Consider the following 15,093-nt stretch of genomic DNA (forward strand, 5'->3'; position numbering starts at 1 on the left):
CTATGCATTTATTAGTTAAATGCTTTGTCTTTTATTCAACATGGGCTATATATATTTAAAATGAAACCCCTTAAAATCAAGAGGGCTCCACGACCCCCTGTGGATCTTTGGCGACCCATAAGGTGGGTCCCGACCCATAGATTGGGGACCACTGACATAGTGAGTGCTTGTTGGTGGTTGTTGTTGTGGCATCCTATGAGTTGATTTTGCATTTCTCCCTTTATAAACAAAGTTCCTGTTTACAGAAATCGAAAAGCATGCTGTAATATTGTTGTTGTTGTTTTTATCTCTGCTGCCGAATTCCGCTGCCAGTGGTGAAGGAATTCCGCGAACCCGACTTTCTCCCTGGGATTCCAGAAATGACTGTGGCTTGTTTTAAAAAGGTTATGGCACATAAGCCGTCATGTGGTTTTGATTTAGCCGTCGTTTGTAAGCGTAGCATTATAAAATATGATGTGCAATGGGAATTCTAATCATATCAGATGATAATCCGCCAGAGAATGAATCGACTCCCTGTTTGACATTAAACGGCTAAACAGTCTCAAGGATGTAAGCACGCCGATGAGTTAGATGGACCACTTTCGGGAATCAGGGAAGAGCAATGGCTGCTCTCAATCACCCCCAGAGCTGGTAGGGCTGACAGTAGATGAGAGAAGTGTGAAGAAGAGAGGGAGTCGAAGACGAGAGAGGGTAGGGATATGGCTGCGCTGTCAAGAGCACATACAGTACAAGGTTTGGTGGATGGACTCATGGGACTCTAAGTGAGTGTGTGTGTGTGTGCGTGTGCGTGTGTGTGTGTGTGTGTGTGTGTGTGTGTGTGTGTGTGTGTGTGTTTGTGTGTGTGTGTGTGTGTGTGTGTGTGTGCGTGTGTGTGTGTGTGTGTGTGTGTGCGTGTGTGTGTGTGTGTGTTACGTGGGCCAGAGAGACATACAGTGGGTCTTCAGAGGGCAGTTCCCAGGGAAGGCTCAGCCAAGACCCCAGGCTCAACCACCCCGCTGTAACTTTGAAATGGGATCTTTATTGTCCATAAAGTTTAAGCCAAGTATGAAGCATCACTCCTCCCAAACAAAACACACATTACATGGAGAGAGAGAGAGAGAGAGAGAGAGAGAGAGAGAGAGAGAGAGAGAGAGAGAGAGAGAGAGAGAGAGAGAGAGAGAAAGAAAGAGAGAGAGAGAGGTCAAGAAAGAGATACAGAAAGTGGCAGAGCAAGCCAGTGTTGTCCAAGCCATGTTTTCAATTACGCTGTAGTGCAGACAGACGCTCACACAGTGGTGCATATTTTCTTTGAATATTTCATTCATTGGGGAATTTGATGAAATTAAGTACCAATTTTGGTTGCATCTGTATATGACAAAATTGCGCTGTGATGTGTTGCTGGGATCTGTCAGAACCCTTTCTGTTATTTTTTTTCATCCACTTGCCAGGATGAGAGAGCTCTCGAAAATGTTGCCATTGGCAAACCTTTTTTTTGGTGAACGAAATTAAACCCATTCACCCAAACTTATTCTCTTAAGCTCTCTAATACAGGAGTCAGGGGGGTCATTCGATAAACGTTTTCAGTCCCTTTACTGATGTCAGGGGGCCAAGAAACTGGTTATCTGCTGTCCTTTTATGTGATGATGAACAGTGTTGGGAGTAACTAATTACAAAATGAATTACTGTAATGCATTACTTTTTGCTGTTACTAAGTAATGTAAGGCATTACAGGGGGGGGAATGTAATGTATACTAGTTACAAATGCCAATAACTTAAGTTACAATATACAGTACATTTCACTGTAAATTGGATTTGAATGTTGTTCAGTGTGGTGGGTCAGAGAGAAGCTATTCCTGAAACTGCTACTTTTTAGTCTGCATGCTGCCGAAACACCTCCTGGATGCAAGGTGAAAGAGTCATGACTCATGAGCTTGATTTACACTGTAAATTGTGAGGTCCATATTAAGTTATTTTGGCGAGAGTAACGAAAGTAATGCAAAAGTAGTGTAATGCCTTAAATTTTAATATATAGTAATACTGTAGTGTAAGGGATTATTTTGAAGAGACAGTGACATGCAATCAGTAATGCATTACGTTTTTTGAGTAACCTGCCCAACACCGATGATCAATTGAATAGTTTTGCTACTGCGAAACACCTGCAGCTCAGGCAAAACTGTTCCATATTTGCCTCTTTGAAGCTGGAGAGAGAAAACAAAGGAGGGGAATCAAAGAGACCTGCCTGTGAGATAGCAGACAAATGAAATGCCTTCAACCGGCTTTCTTCCCTGCTTGCTCTCTCTGAGGTACGAAAAGGGGTCAAATAGAAAATAAAAATTGAGAGAGTAGGCTAAGGGCTGTGGTGCGCAGAGGAGTGATTTGCTTATAGGTCCACATGACAACACGTTGCATCAGTGTATTGGAATTCTAAGTAGTCAATAGGGCATGAAGGGGAAGAAAAGGCAATCCTGGGTTCCTATAGTGTGTGTGTGTGTGTGCGTGTGTGTGTGTGTGTGTGTGTGTGTGTGTGTGTGTGTGTGTGTGTGTGTGGGTGTGGGTGTGGGTGTGAGGGGAGGGGGGGGGGTCTATTTTAGGTAGCATTTTTGGGGGAAAAGTGTCATTTGCATGAAAAGATTTATTGCTATAAATCCAACGAGCGCAAGAAGTAACACCACCTCTTTTTTACCTTCTATTTTAAAATGTTTATTGCCATTCCGAGATGCATTCCATCACTGCAGAAATATTTGGAATGGGCCCACATCTATTGTGTTGCAATCATTCTGCCAAAACAGATATAATGTTCCTGTCTGTGACTGCTGTGCATGTCAAGATATGTGAACAGTGTGGTATGCAAAGATTTTAGGCTACTCTCAGTTTTAACCTTCCTAAAATATGACTGCTATGAAGTGTGACATATAATGTTCTTTTCTTTTACTAGTTTTGTTCCTTCTAGATTTCGTGTAGTTGAAGAAGACATGACATTTTTTTTTTCTTCCTCTCTAACTTCTTTTCTTTTTTTTCCCTTTCTGAGTGACAGTAAGGATTTGACTTTGCCCTTAGCAACGTCACGCCGGGTGGGTGATGAGGGCATTTGGTACTGGGAGAAAATAAGAGCTGTTAAAGGCTGCAAAAGTCCTCGAGGACGCGCGCGCTACATGTGAGATTCTCCTTGACATCTACCTGTTTCTGTGCTGTGAAGACCCAGACGTCCGGCGTTCTTCCCAGACTCAGGATACCACTGCACACGGGGAAAACACATGACAACGCGCGTCATTTACTTTTCATTAAAAGAAATATATATTTCAAAGCTTAAGCTAAAATTCCTCACGAACTTCATATAGATATTCTTTGTTACCCAATCTAAGTGTTGCCCGGGGTCTGGCTGCATTCCATCCCCGCGGGCTCTAGTATCCTCCTGGCAGATTGAAATCGCCTAGGTATTGGAATTTGGGAGTTTAGTCGGGACGCGCTAGTGTCACTTCAAGGAGAGAGTTCTTCTGAATATCCCTTGCCTCGGAAAAGCTCGTCAGCCACATAATGAGCAACAATGAAGACGTCTAGCAATTTTCATCGCGGATGTTGCCACTGTCCTTGTTGGCTAACCGAGTCATAGTGATGAACCCGAGAAGAAGTTCAGAAGACTTTCCACGCAGTTTACGGGGGTGCTGACTAAATCTACACACTTCAACAACTTTACAGGAAGCAAACGCTTGGACACACATGGGATTCGATTTTTTCCAATGCAATATTGAGCAAGTAAAAGGGATATTTTCACTTTCGTCATGATGATTCCGCTCTCTCGAACACAGCTTGCTCTGTTTTTTATTCTCCTTTGTCCGGTTAACATAATCGGATTGTGGTGGTAAGTTTCCCTGCACAAGTTTGCATGTTTGACATGTGCTAACAACAATGATTATTTCACGAGAATATCATTTTGTGATTAGGCTACCACAGCATTAAATTAATAGCCTAATTTTGATTGTAGACGTAGGCTATAGTCGTCACCTAATAATTGTGGCCAAATATCGTAATGATAAATTGATATAGCCTACAATTGAGCCTTCGTGTTACCTGTTGGCTACCTGCTTTTTATATGCAAATTAGACTCTTACTTGCGGTTCGTGGCTTCAGTGTGGCTCAAACATTCTGAAGAACATGACTTGTTCAGAGTTAACGTGGCTGCATTTCCCGGTAGAAGTATTAAAATCAAAACACCGATCCGACATTTGCCCTTTTTACGCGTTTATAAATCTTCTTCTCCAGTAGGGGTGTTCAATTTATTTCTAGCGGTTTAGTCATTTGTTTTCATGTTTTATTTATTCCCCACGCGCAAACATTTTGTGAATGAACTCTGAGGATGTAGGGATTTGGTCAAGACGTTTGGTGTGAGCGGAGTGAGTTATTGTTTGCGAAAATGCAGGGACATTAGGGGGTCAGAGTTGGAATTTTAGGTGGACCTCCAGGCGATGGATGTCATCATAAAACAATCCTAACTTCAGCAGTCTGACACGCATTAAGTCAAACGGGACTAGGACAGAAATAGGACGGCTTGGTAACAGACTAATAAAATAAAAAAAATAAAAAGTTGTGGATCGCCTTTCCGTCTGAATATCTTGGACTAGGAAACTGCAAAATAGCCCAAAGCCACACCAGCATGAGGCCAGCCAAAAAGCCCCTCTGATATATAGAGGAGTCAAGAGCAGTTTCAAAAGGCCAGGCATCATTTAACTTGAGTTTAGATAAGGCTGTCATGATGTCTGCACTGACACTCATGCAGTCTAGAGCAGATTGACAGGACGGCAGTCTTTTGAGGATGAAGGAATGAAAGCATCCTGAGATAAGCCCGCTGTAGGACCTTTGATGGCCCTCCAGTCCTTCAGGACGGAGGCAAAGGGGGCTGTGTGTGATGTGATTCTGGAAGACCATCCTTCCTCCATACCCCCCCCCCCCAGCTTTGGAGTGTGTAGTGGGGGTCAACCTCTGGCCACATGCCAGCACTGGGCCCGACAGGTGTGCCTGCCTATGTGCTGCTGGGCAGTGTGCACAGACATACGCATGCGACCTCTACTTAGTGCCCTTCCAGTGAAGCGTGGTGCATGTATCCCCTCCACCCATTCAGTCAACACATTACCTGCCCTGCACCACCTTAGCTCTGGCCCCACTGTTCTTTGCAAAGACCTCAGAGCACCACACCACCCCCCTTTCATTTTTTTTTTTGCTTTATGACTGGATGGATGTATGTAATGGCAGGAGAGGTGGGGGCCTCTGTCGGGGGATGGGGGGGGGGGGGGGTAGGAAAAGAGAGTTCCAATCAAGGACAGCAGAGATTGGATCAGATAAAGATCGGGTGACGGGGCTTGGCGAAGACCACGCGCACTTACAGTGTTTCACTGCAGAGAGAGCATGCAGCATGCGGTCTCCTCTTCGCTTCCCAGGCGCTTGGATGTCACCCTGAGTGAGCGCCCCCAAGTACCTCCACCCCCCCTCTCCCCCCTTCCCTGTCCACGCTCATTCCCCTGGATCGCCCGTGACGGACACCAGCCACGCATCAGCGTCGCGCAGCATCGGGAGTTCCAGTCACTTGATTTAGTGTCGAGTTCGGGCGGTAGATTGTGCCATGGCTCAGGGCCATAAGGGCCACAAGGGCCACAGGACTCAACCCAAGGCTCTCTCTCTCTCTCTGTCTCTCTCTCTGTCTCTCTCTCTCTCTCTCTCTCTCTCTCTCTGTCTCTCTCTCTGTCTCTCTCTCTCTCTCTCTCTCTCTCTCTCTCTCTCTCTGTTTCTTTCTCTCTCCTCTCCTGTGTTCCAGGCAGCCCTGCCTGTCGTGACTGACTTCATATCCAGCATACTTTGGGGATTAAGAAGGGATGAAATTCACTCTTTTTTTTCCCCCTTCCAAACGTGAAAAGGGGGACTTATCTGTTAGTCGGGCAATTCATAATGTAACTTGAGGTCCCTAAGGCCATAGCACTAGCAGCTCATCTCGACTCTACTCCAGACCGCAGAGTAACAGCCCCTTCGTCAATTGATTGTTTGGGATTAGGCTTTTCTTAATCATCATTTCCGGCCCCCTTTTCTATTCTTTCTCAATGTTTTTCTTCTTCTTTCGGTGTTGTGTTTTTATTTCATAGTCCGATATTGCTATTTCAGGATCTTCCTGATTGCGTGGCCTGATGTCAGGATCTCATCTCATCTGTGTTGTTGTTATTAGGCCCTATCTCCACTTTGTCTTTGTGTTGGAGGAGCATTTGACTGGGTATCGAATTTGAAAAAAAAAAACAAATTGGAAAAGATAAAACAAAAACAAAGAAGGAAGTCACAGCGAACAGAGATAGATGGTGGTTTATCTGCAATACAAGGTAGCTCCCTTCTCTCTCTCTCTCTCTCTCTCTCTTGCTCTCTCTTGTTCTCTCCTGCTCTCTCTTGCTCTTCTGTTCTTGTGCTGAGAATCTCAGCTTGCGGTAGGCACATCCATCGAGCCTCTGCTGAGCCTCGCAGGGTCCCTTCTGGGTCATGGCTGGTTTTGATTATAGCTGGAGCTCTGGGTGACTGAGACAGACACATATCTTCATCTACATATCATCGAAAACCATTTCTCTGACCACACACACACACAGCACACACAGCACACATCTCCTTGCCAGTGCTCTGCCGTACTGTCCACTCTGATATTCAGCCCATTACTTCAGAGAGATCTGTGTGTGTGTGTGTGTGCCTGTTTTTGTGTGTGTGTGTGTGTGACTGTGTGTGTGTGTGTGCCTGACTGCCTGCCTGCCTGCTTGCCTCTGAGCTTCTCCCTCACAATGAAATAGGACTTGGGGCAGAAATGGTGTCCAAGACAGTCTGCTTCCCCCTTTTATGAGTCTACACCTCCCGCTGTAAAATATGGTTCCACGATTCGTGAGCAGCGCTTTTTAAGAGCCGGGGTGTTTCAAAGCCTGGAAGGATCTTGGCACCCGGCGGGTTTTGTGTGCAGGTTTTTGGAGAAACCATGACACACTCTCTAGATAATCATTGGGTTTGTGTGTTAAGGTGCTGGGCGGCAGCTTAAGTAGTTGTATCTGCATGTCCTAATCACGCCGCCGGGGCGTGGATTGACTTTGGATGTTGGGGGAGACAAAAAAAAAGTGCCGTCACATCATGCCTGCCCAAGACATGTTCCCCCCCCCCTCCCATCACCACCACCACCACTCCCACCCCTCCTCCTCCTCTTGGTCTCCATGGAAACATTGTCAATATATTGTCAATAAGTGGCAGGAGGAAGCCGTCGTTCCAAAAGTCGTAAGCGAGGACGGCGGCCCTGGGGAGAGCGTGTCTGTTCTCACAGTGGGAAGAGGAGAGACTACACAGAGCGCTGCCCGGGACACATTTTCTAGCAGGTTGTTATTGTGTGTTCTTGCCTGCCGTTCTTTCTTTCTTTCTCTCTTTCTTTCTTTCTTTCGTCGTGGCCTTTCCTTGTACTCTTTTTGGAATGCCTGGATCCATTAAATATTGCCGTGCAGTCTGCATACATATAGAGCGAGTGTGCTTATTTTAAAGTGTCTTGTGACGTTGAGAGCTGCGGGCCCATGTAAATGACTTTGTTTAAGTGAAGTATTTGACTAATCAAGATGGGATGCATCACCTTTTTTTGTTCAAGTTGGGAAAAAAAAGAAGACGTGGCTATCCCCATGTCTCATATTTCTTATCAGGACCGCCGTGGTAGGGATTGGCAAGAGTGTTGGGGTGACTTCTTAAAACAAACCCGGTCGGCAGATGAATGCTATTAGTCTGAAAGATTAGCCCTGACAGGGATGAGTGAAAGGCAATGAGGTATTCCCAACAAAAGCTCGCTGCTCCCACAGACCCACCACTCTATAAAAAAGATAAAAACTGAATGCAGAGAAAATCCCATCAGCTGAACTTTTAGTCCCCGACACAAGCCTTATTAAACAGACAGAATTTGGAGTGTAGCAGTGCTATTCTCACATTACATCATAGTTCGACTGTCCTGGGAAGCTCTGGCAAGAGCTCTGTGTCTTGGACCTGAGGCCTACACTGCCATTAAGACTTGAAATAAACAATTTACCCAAGAGTAAACATACATCTGTCAACGCTTTTGAAGAAACCCAGCAATTAGCGTGCAGCGTGTCCCCCCCCCCCCCCCCCCGTTATAGGTTATCCGTGCATGTTAAAAAGGAAGGGATCCTTTATTGCTTACGTCTATTTCGCAGCGTTTTATTCATATACATAAAAAAGGGCAATTTGTTAAAAAATAAATCATGAACCTTGAACGCGCCACAAGACTCTGTGAGTATTACTACAAGCAAAGGAAGTCCAATGAATTCCACTCGTGTGTGAAAAACTTCAACTTTTCGCCCCAGTGTTATTCTTCGAAGGGAGGAGAGACGGCATGCCAGTAAAACCTGCTGTGTTTCCCCCCCCCCCCCTCTTCCCTTCCCTTCCCTTCCCTCCCCCTCTTCCCCACCCCCCAAAATCTGACAGGGCAGTGGGGAGCCCACTGGTCATGGACCCCAACAGCATCTGTAGGAAGACCAAGCGGCTGGCCGGCAAGCAGGCCGAGCTGTGCCAGACACAGCCGGAGATCGTGCACGAGGTGGCCAAGGGCGCCAAGCTGGGCGTACGCGAGTGCCAGTACCAGTTTCGCTTTCGCCGCTGGAACTGCACCAGTCAGAACAAGTACTTTGGCAAAATCCTGCAGCAAGGTGAGTGTTTTCGCTGCCCATCTGTGCACACAGAACATGACCATGCGCACAGAACATGGCACCGGCACCGGCACACTGACCGCAGCACTATGTCATCGGGCCGCTGACGTATATTGTTGGTGTTGGTGAGTGAATTGCAGTGTGTGTGTGTGGTGTGCATGTGTGTGTGCGTGCGTGTATGTCTGTGTCTGCGTCTGTGTATATGTATTGCAGCACTGTGTCATCAGAGCAGAGCATTGACGTGTATGGTGTGGGTTGAGTGAATTGCAGTGTATCTTTTCAGCGGTCTTCTTCTTCTACACCGCGCAGAAAGCCGCGTCTCATCTCGAACCCTTGACCTCGTAAGTCTCCAAGTCCGGTGCCCTCGCTTCAACTCCCGGGGTCTGCTGCTCTAAGAGGCCTGTCTGGTGGCGAACAAGGCCAGCTGTTGTCTCGAGAGGCGGAGAGGCGGATTCCCACTTGACTGCTTGTCGTCTTGCGCAGAGTAGACCAGACAGGCACAATCAAAATGATAACCTAAATTACCTGGCCCATAATCAGTGATCTTGTGCATCTCCTTTTCGGGCCCCTTTGAAGAGGCTAATGAAAGTAATGTAGGGCCTGCTGTGGCAGTGGCGGCGTTTTTTTTTTTTCCTGGAGTAAACTGCCTGCTGCCCTCTTGTCCCCTCCCCCCACTCCCAATCTCTTCGTCTCGTTTGCTGTTGACGACTTTGTCTAGTTTTTTTTTTTTTTTGAGGTTGACAATGAAAGTCTTGTCTAGTCCTGTGTCTTTTAAAGCGTGTCGTTTTTTTTCATCGTCTGTTTTGTAAACTTTGTGTATTGGCTGGTCTCATAACCAATGATTGAAAACAAAAAAACAAAGCTGCTTTGGATGTATCCATCACATCACGTACTCAAAGTGCCAGCGAAGCAGCTACTACTGTACAGTATAATTGAACACATCGCTGCAATAAGCCATTAGTCTCCTTAAGTGGAAATGCATGCGAGGACATCATTTATAGATTTGCAGATTTGCAGATTAAATGAACCTCGGCGTTGCGCTTATGATGAGGGGGATGTATTACTACACTTGGTGGCGAGTGGCATAGCCAAACTAAGCGCTCCATGTCCTTCCGCTGGCCCTGGTCTGTAATCAGCACTGGCAAAACTCTTGAGCTCCCTGTGTCTCTCCCTATCTCTCTCCCTGTCTCTCTCCCTGTCTCTCTCTGTGTCTCTCTCTGTGTCTCTCCCTGTGTCTCTCTCCCTGTGTCTCTCTCCCTGTGTCTCTCTCTCTTTCTTTCTCTCTCTCTCTCTCTCTCTCTCTCTCTCTCTCTCTCTCTCTCTCTCTCTCTCTCTCTCTCTCCCTGTGTCTCCCTGTCTCTCCCTGTCTCTCTCTGTGTCTCTCCCTGTCTCTCTCTCTCTCTCTCTCTCCCCCTGTCTCTCTCCCTGTCTCTCTCCCTGTCTCTCTCCCTGTCTCTCTCTGTGTCTCTCCCTGTCTCTCTCTCTCTCTCTGTCTCTCCCTGTCTCTCTCTGTGTCTCTCCCTGTGTCTCTCTCCGTTTCTCTCCCTCTCTCTCTCTCTGTCTCTCTCTCTGTGTCTCTCTCTGTGTCTCTCACTCTCTCTCTGTCTCTCTCTCTCTGTCTGTCTGTCTCTCTGTCTGTCTGTCTCTCTCTCTCTCTCTCTCTCTCTCTCTCTCTCTCTCTCTCTCTCTCTCTCTCCCCCCCTGCCCCCCTGCGGGTACATGAACAGAATTTTGGTTTGTCAGACTAAAGAGGGATAAATATTAGAGAGGATCGGGTTTTCGCGTCCGACGACGACAGCGTTTGCACTGCTCCCTCTTGAAGTTAATATCTGTGTTATGCTGATGCCACTGCTGTTTGTTGTTGGTGATGGTCATGTTTGTGGTGGTGGTGGTGGTGGTGGTGGTGGTGTTGTGTTGTGATCGGCTGCCAGCAGAGGGCAGAGCGTTGGCTTGCCTTTTACCCCCATCCTCTCTCCCTCTCTCTCTTACGTTGTCTCAGTCTCTCTGTCTCTCTCTCCTTCCGCACTCTTTGATCAGTGTGGCCAGAGAGAGCTAGGGTGCATCCCAATATGTGACCTTGCCTCCTCCACTTGTGCTTGTCTCCTCGTCCTGCCTCCTGGCCCCTCCTCCGTGGAGAAAACGATAAAGTTTCCCAGCTGTCAGCCTCGCCACAACAACTTTTGAGGGACTGTTTTTCATTCACCATCCCAATTGCAAATGAGAAAAAGACTCTACAATTGAGCTTTTGCAAGATATTGAAATATAATGCTGTTGTCAGTGATGTCATCATGACGAGAAGCGAGTGGAGGAGGCAAGTGGAGGAGGCGAGGTCACATATTGGGATGCACCCCTAGAGACAGACAGAGGGAGAGAGAGGACAGCTGCTGCTGTCGTCCAGGCAGGTTGGGTACCATGCCCGGACCCGGCCCGATCTCTCTGTCCTCTGTCTCTGCCAGCCTCTCATGCCTTATAGCCCCGGCCAGCCAACATTGTCAGGGGTTGGTGTCAGCTTCAATCAGATCCACACGTGCGGCCTGCGCTGACTTCTTCTCTCACACAGACGTGTTTCTACACGGATTGCAACACGACTTGCTCACACTGTCTGCTCAGGCCAAGCCTCACCTACGACCCCACCCCACACCTCTCCACTCCAGCACCGTCACCCTTACCACCCCACCCCACACCTCTCCACTCCAGCACCGTCACCCTTACCACCCCACCCCACACCTCTCCACTCCACCACCACCGTCACCCTTACCACCCCACACCTCTCCACTCCAGCACCGTCACCCTTACCACACTACCCCATACCTCTCCACTCCAGCACCGTCACCCTTACCACCCCACACCTCTCCACTCTCCACTCCAGCACCGTCACCCTTACCACCCCACACCTCTCCACCCCACCACCCCCGTCACCCTTACCACCCCACACCTCTCCACTCCACTCCACCACCGTCACCCTTACCACCCCACACCTCTCCACTCCACCTCACCACCGTCACCCTTACCACCCCACACCTCTCCACCTCACCACCGTCACCCTTACCACCCAACCCCACACCTCTCCACTCCACCACCGTCACCCTTACCGCCCCACCCCACACCTCTCCACTCCTCCACCGTCACCCTTACCAAGCCTAACCTACCACCCCACACCTCTCCACTCCACTCCACCACCGTCACCCTTACCACCCCACACCTCTCCACTCCACCACCGTCACCCTTACCACCCCACACCTCTCCACTCCACCACCGTCACCCTTACCACCCCACACCTCTCCACTCTCCACTCCACCACCGTCACCCTTACCACCCCACACCTCTCCACTCCACCACCGTCACCCTTACCACCCCACACCTCTCCACTCCACCACCTCCAGCCATCCACCTTTCTCCGCCCAACAGCCATCCCAACGAACGAAAAAAACAGAAAACATCAAGAGACTATCTATCTCTCCCGAAGACCTCGGAATGGATATCAATCAAAAATTCCTCCGCTGTCGCTGGGGAATCGTAGGGGGCTGACTGAGTGCTCCACTGTTTGGAGGCATTTACTACAATTACGGAGAGATGTACCTTGTAATGACCATGTGTCATCTCCCGAGAGAGAGGGAGAGCGAGAGAGTGCTCTTGGCAAGGACAGGTTTGCTTCCTTGTTGTCTATGTGGGAAGCCGCTCTCTTGCACAAAGTGGCGCGCATATTTCTCCCATTGCAAAAATAACTGGGGGCTATTTTCTTCCTCTATTCAAATATATAAACCAAAAGCTGTTGTCTTGGCCCCAAGGGAGGGGCCCCTAACACCAAGGGATTTCTGGAAGCCCTCCTTGGCTGCCTTCACCGCTAACGCTGTCTTAGCGTTCATAATGGCGTAATTAGACAGAGTTCGCAGATAGTGTGCGGTCCCTAATTAAAAATAGATGTTATTATTGTTGCAATAATGCAGCCCTCTGTGCAATCATCCACTGTCACCTCAGGAATGCAAGGTATTAGCATCGTTTTCCCCGTCGAATAGGTTGACTCGTGCTTCTGTCTGTTTGTCTGTCAGTCAATGTTTGCAAGCTCTGAATTGTCTGGGGTTTTTGAGGTTTTGGATTTCTGTTTCAATTCTTTTCTCTTTTTTTCTCTCTCCTCCTTCTCTCCTTCCTCCTTTTCTCTCCTCCTGCTCTTGGGAAAACAACTTTTGTGGCTTTAGCCCTTTTTTATGCGAATCGTGTGTCAAGCGACTATTAGCTGGCTTTTACAGTTGCCAATTAATGTGTTGATTATTGAGTATGATGTAGCCCGTTCGTATTGGTTTATAAACACGACGGGCAAACTAACAATGTGAGGAACACCATTGTTGGGAGTTATATAGTTTCTGCGGAGAGTTTTTCGTCGACCAAATTCCCCTCAATTGAAAACGCCTGTTCTTAATCTAAAATGTCTGCATTTGTGGAGATTTTTTGGAGATCCCGTCGTCGCCTGGTTGTAAATCTCCCCGATTCGTCTCACCACAGATAGGCCATTTGTGTAGCAGATGTGTTTTGTATTTGCAACATACAGTGGTGGGGTGGGCTGGGGCTGGGGCTGGCTAGCATGGGCCCTGGTGTGGAAGCAGGAGAGAGAGGGGGAGAGGAGGGCAGTAAGGGGCAGTAAGGGCAAGGGCTGGGTTGTATCAGGTAACACAATGCTGCCGTGGAATAAATACACAGGCCCTCTCCCCCGGGGGAAGACAGTTGTTTCAGGACTGAAGATTATCATCTCCCCCTTGTTGCATCTCCGCAATCCTATTTCACACCTGCAAGTATGGGCCATGCAAATCCATGGAACATCAAAAAGAATTCCCCCCCACCTCTTTTTTATGTTTTGGCACTTTTTCCATTCTTTCAGGGGTGAAGTGGGTTTCTTTTTTTATATACTGTATGTCTGAACGTTTTGATGAATAGGTTGTGCTGTGCAACCCTTCTGTGTGACAGACAGGGCAATTTAAAGGGGATAAATGGACCAACTGTAACGAAACAATTAACATGCATCACCCCATCCCGACTCTCCTCTCTGTCTGTCTCCCTCTCTCTGACGCTCGCTCTCTCTCTCTCTCTCTCTCTCTCTCTCTCTCTCTCTCTCTCTCTCTCTCTCTCTCTCTCTCTCTCTCTCTCTCTCTCTCTCTCTCTCTCTCTCTCTCTCTCTCTCTCTCTCTCTCTCTCTCTCGCACCACTGCTCACAGCCACAACAGGGCAGCTTTACTGGAATGCATGTTTACCAGCGTGGCTGTGTTAAGGATACATATTTGGGGGATTACTCGTGCCACCCCTCGTGCATGTTGGGCTAATGAATGTGGCTGTCAGGTATGCAACTGGATCCTTGCATCAGCGCGGGGAGAAGAGGTGAGGTGTAGCGCCCCCATCGCCACCCCTCTCCACCCCTCTGCTCCAGAAGCTGCACATAGAGGCAAAATAAATCAATCAAAATTATTCACAGTCGTCAGGCGCCGTCTGCTCTCCACAAGCGGAGAGGCCCCTCTTTCTCCCCTACCCCACTCTCTCCTTCCCTCTCTCTCTCCTTCTCTCTCTCTCTCTCTTTCTCTCTCTCTCTCTCTCTCTCTCTCTCTCTCTCTCTCTCTCTCTCTCTCTCTCTCTCTCCTGTCTTCTTCTCCTCTCCACTCCACTCATCCCTTTGAACCTGCACACCCATGCATCATTGATTCAAAAGATTGAAGAAGTATTAAAAAAATATTTGCTAATTCTTCCAGAAGCCCCTTCTGGCAGCAGGTCCCATCTCCAGGCAGGCCCAGACACAGGCGAGAGGCAGAAATTTGTTTGGAATTTGTGTCTCGGAGGAAAATATAAAAAAGGAAGGTAAGAGAAGAGAGGAGGAAGAGAATCTTCTTCTTCCCCCTTCTTCTTCTTCTCCTCCTTTTTCTGACAGCCTCTCCAGTGTCTTGTCTTACTGCTCTACATTTACGTGATTGGGGTTTGCTATTTGAGTCTAGAGAGGTATAGGTAAAGAATTCAGGTCCAGGATTTAAAAAAACAAAAACATTAAGCTTTTTTGATTGTGCTCTCTGTTTATTGTGCCTTCCTTCCTCTACAAAGGACCTCTTCATGGCGATGAGATTCATCTGTCAGTTTGCACGTCTGCCTCTTTGACCCATTTTAGCCTGATGCTACGTATACGTTGTTTGACTTTTGGCGCCTGGAGCGACCTCTTTGCTGCATTCAGGCTCTTGAGATTTGAGGGGGGGGGGGGGTTCCAATTAAAAATGTGGGTATGTCAGAGCCGAATGAACACTCCCTAATACAAAAAGAGGATCCTAGTTTTTAAATGTGACTCATTTTAAATGCGACTCATTTAAATTTAAAACTCATTTCGGTTTTAATAGGCAGAGGGCACCTTTTCCCCAAAAAGGGCTTAGGTATTCAGTAGGCGTTT

General features: G+C 47.8%; 1 protein-coding gene across 1 annotated transcript in view; it reads left to right on the plus strand.

Annotated features, from left to right (window-relative positions):
• Positions 1-3,106: 3,106 nt before the first annotated feature.
• Positions 3,107-15,093, plus strand: part of wnt6b (wingless-type MMTV integration site family, member 6b) — a 21,672-nt gene continuing 9,685 nt past the window's right edge. The window contains exons 1-2 of the mRNA XM_063213589.1: positions 3,107-3,838; positions 8,461-8,681. Coding sequence (XP_063069659.1) covers positions 3,759-3,838; positions 8,461-8,681 — 301 coding nt within the window. The 5' untranslated portion in view covers positions 3,107-3,758. The remainder of the gene's footprint in view (positions 3,839-8,460; positions 8,682-15,093) is intronic.

Source organism: Engraulis encrasicolus, chromosome 13 (genome assembly GCF_034702125.1).
Source record: "Engraulis encrasicolus isolate BLACKSEA-1 chromosome 13, IST_EnEncr_1.0, whole genome shotgun sequence".
Classification (NCBI taxonomy): Eukaryota; Metazoa; Chordata; class Actinopteri; order Clupeiformes; family Engraulidae; genus Engraulis; species Engraulis encrasicolus.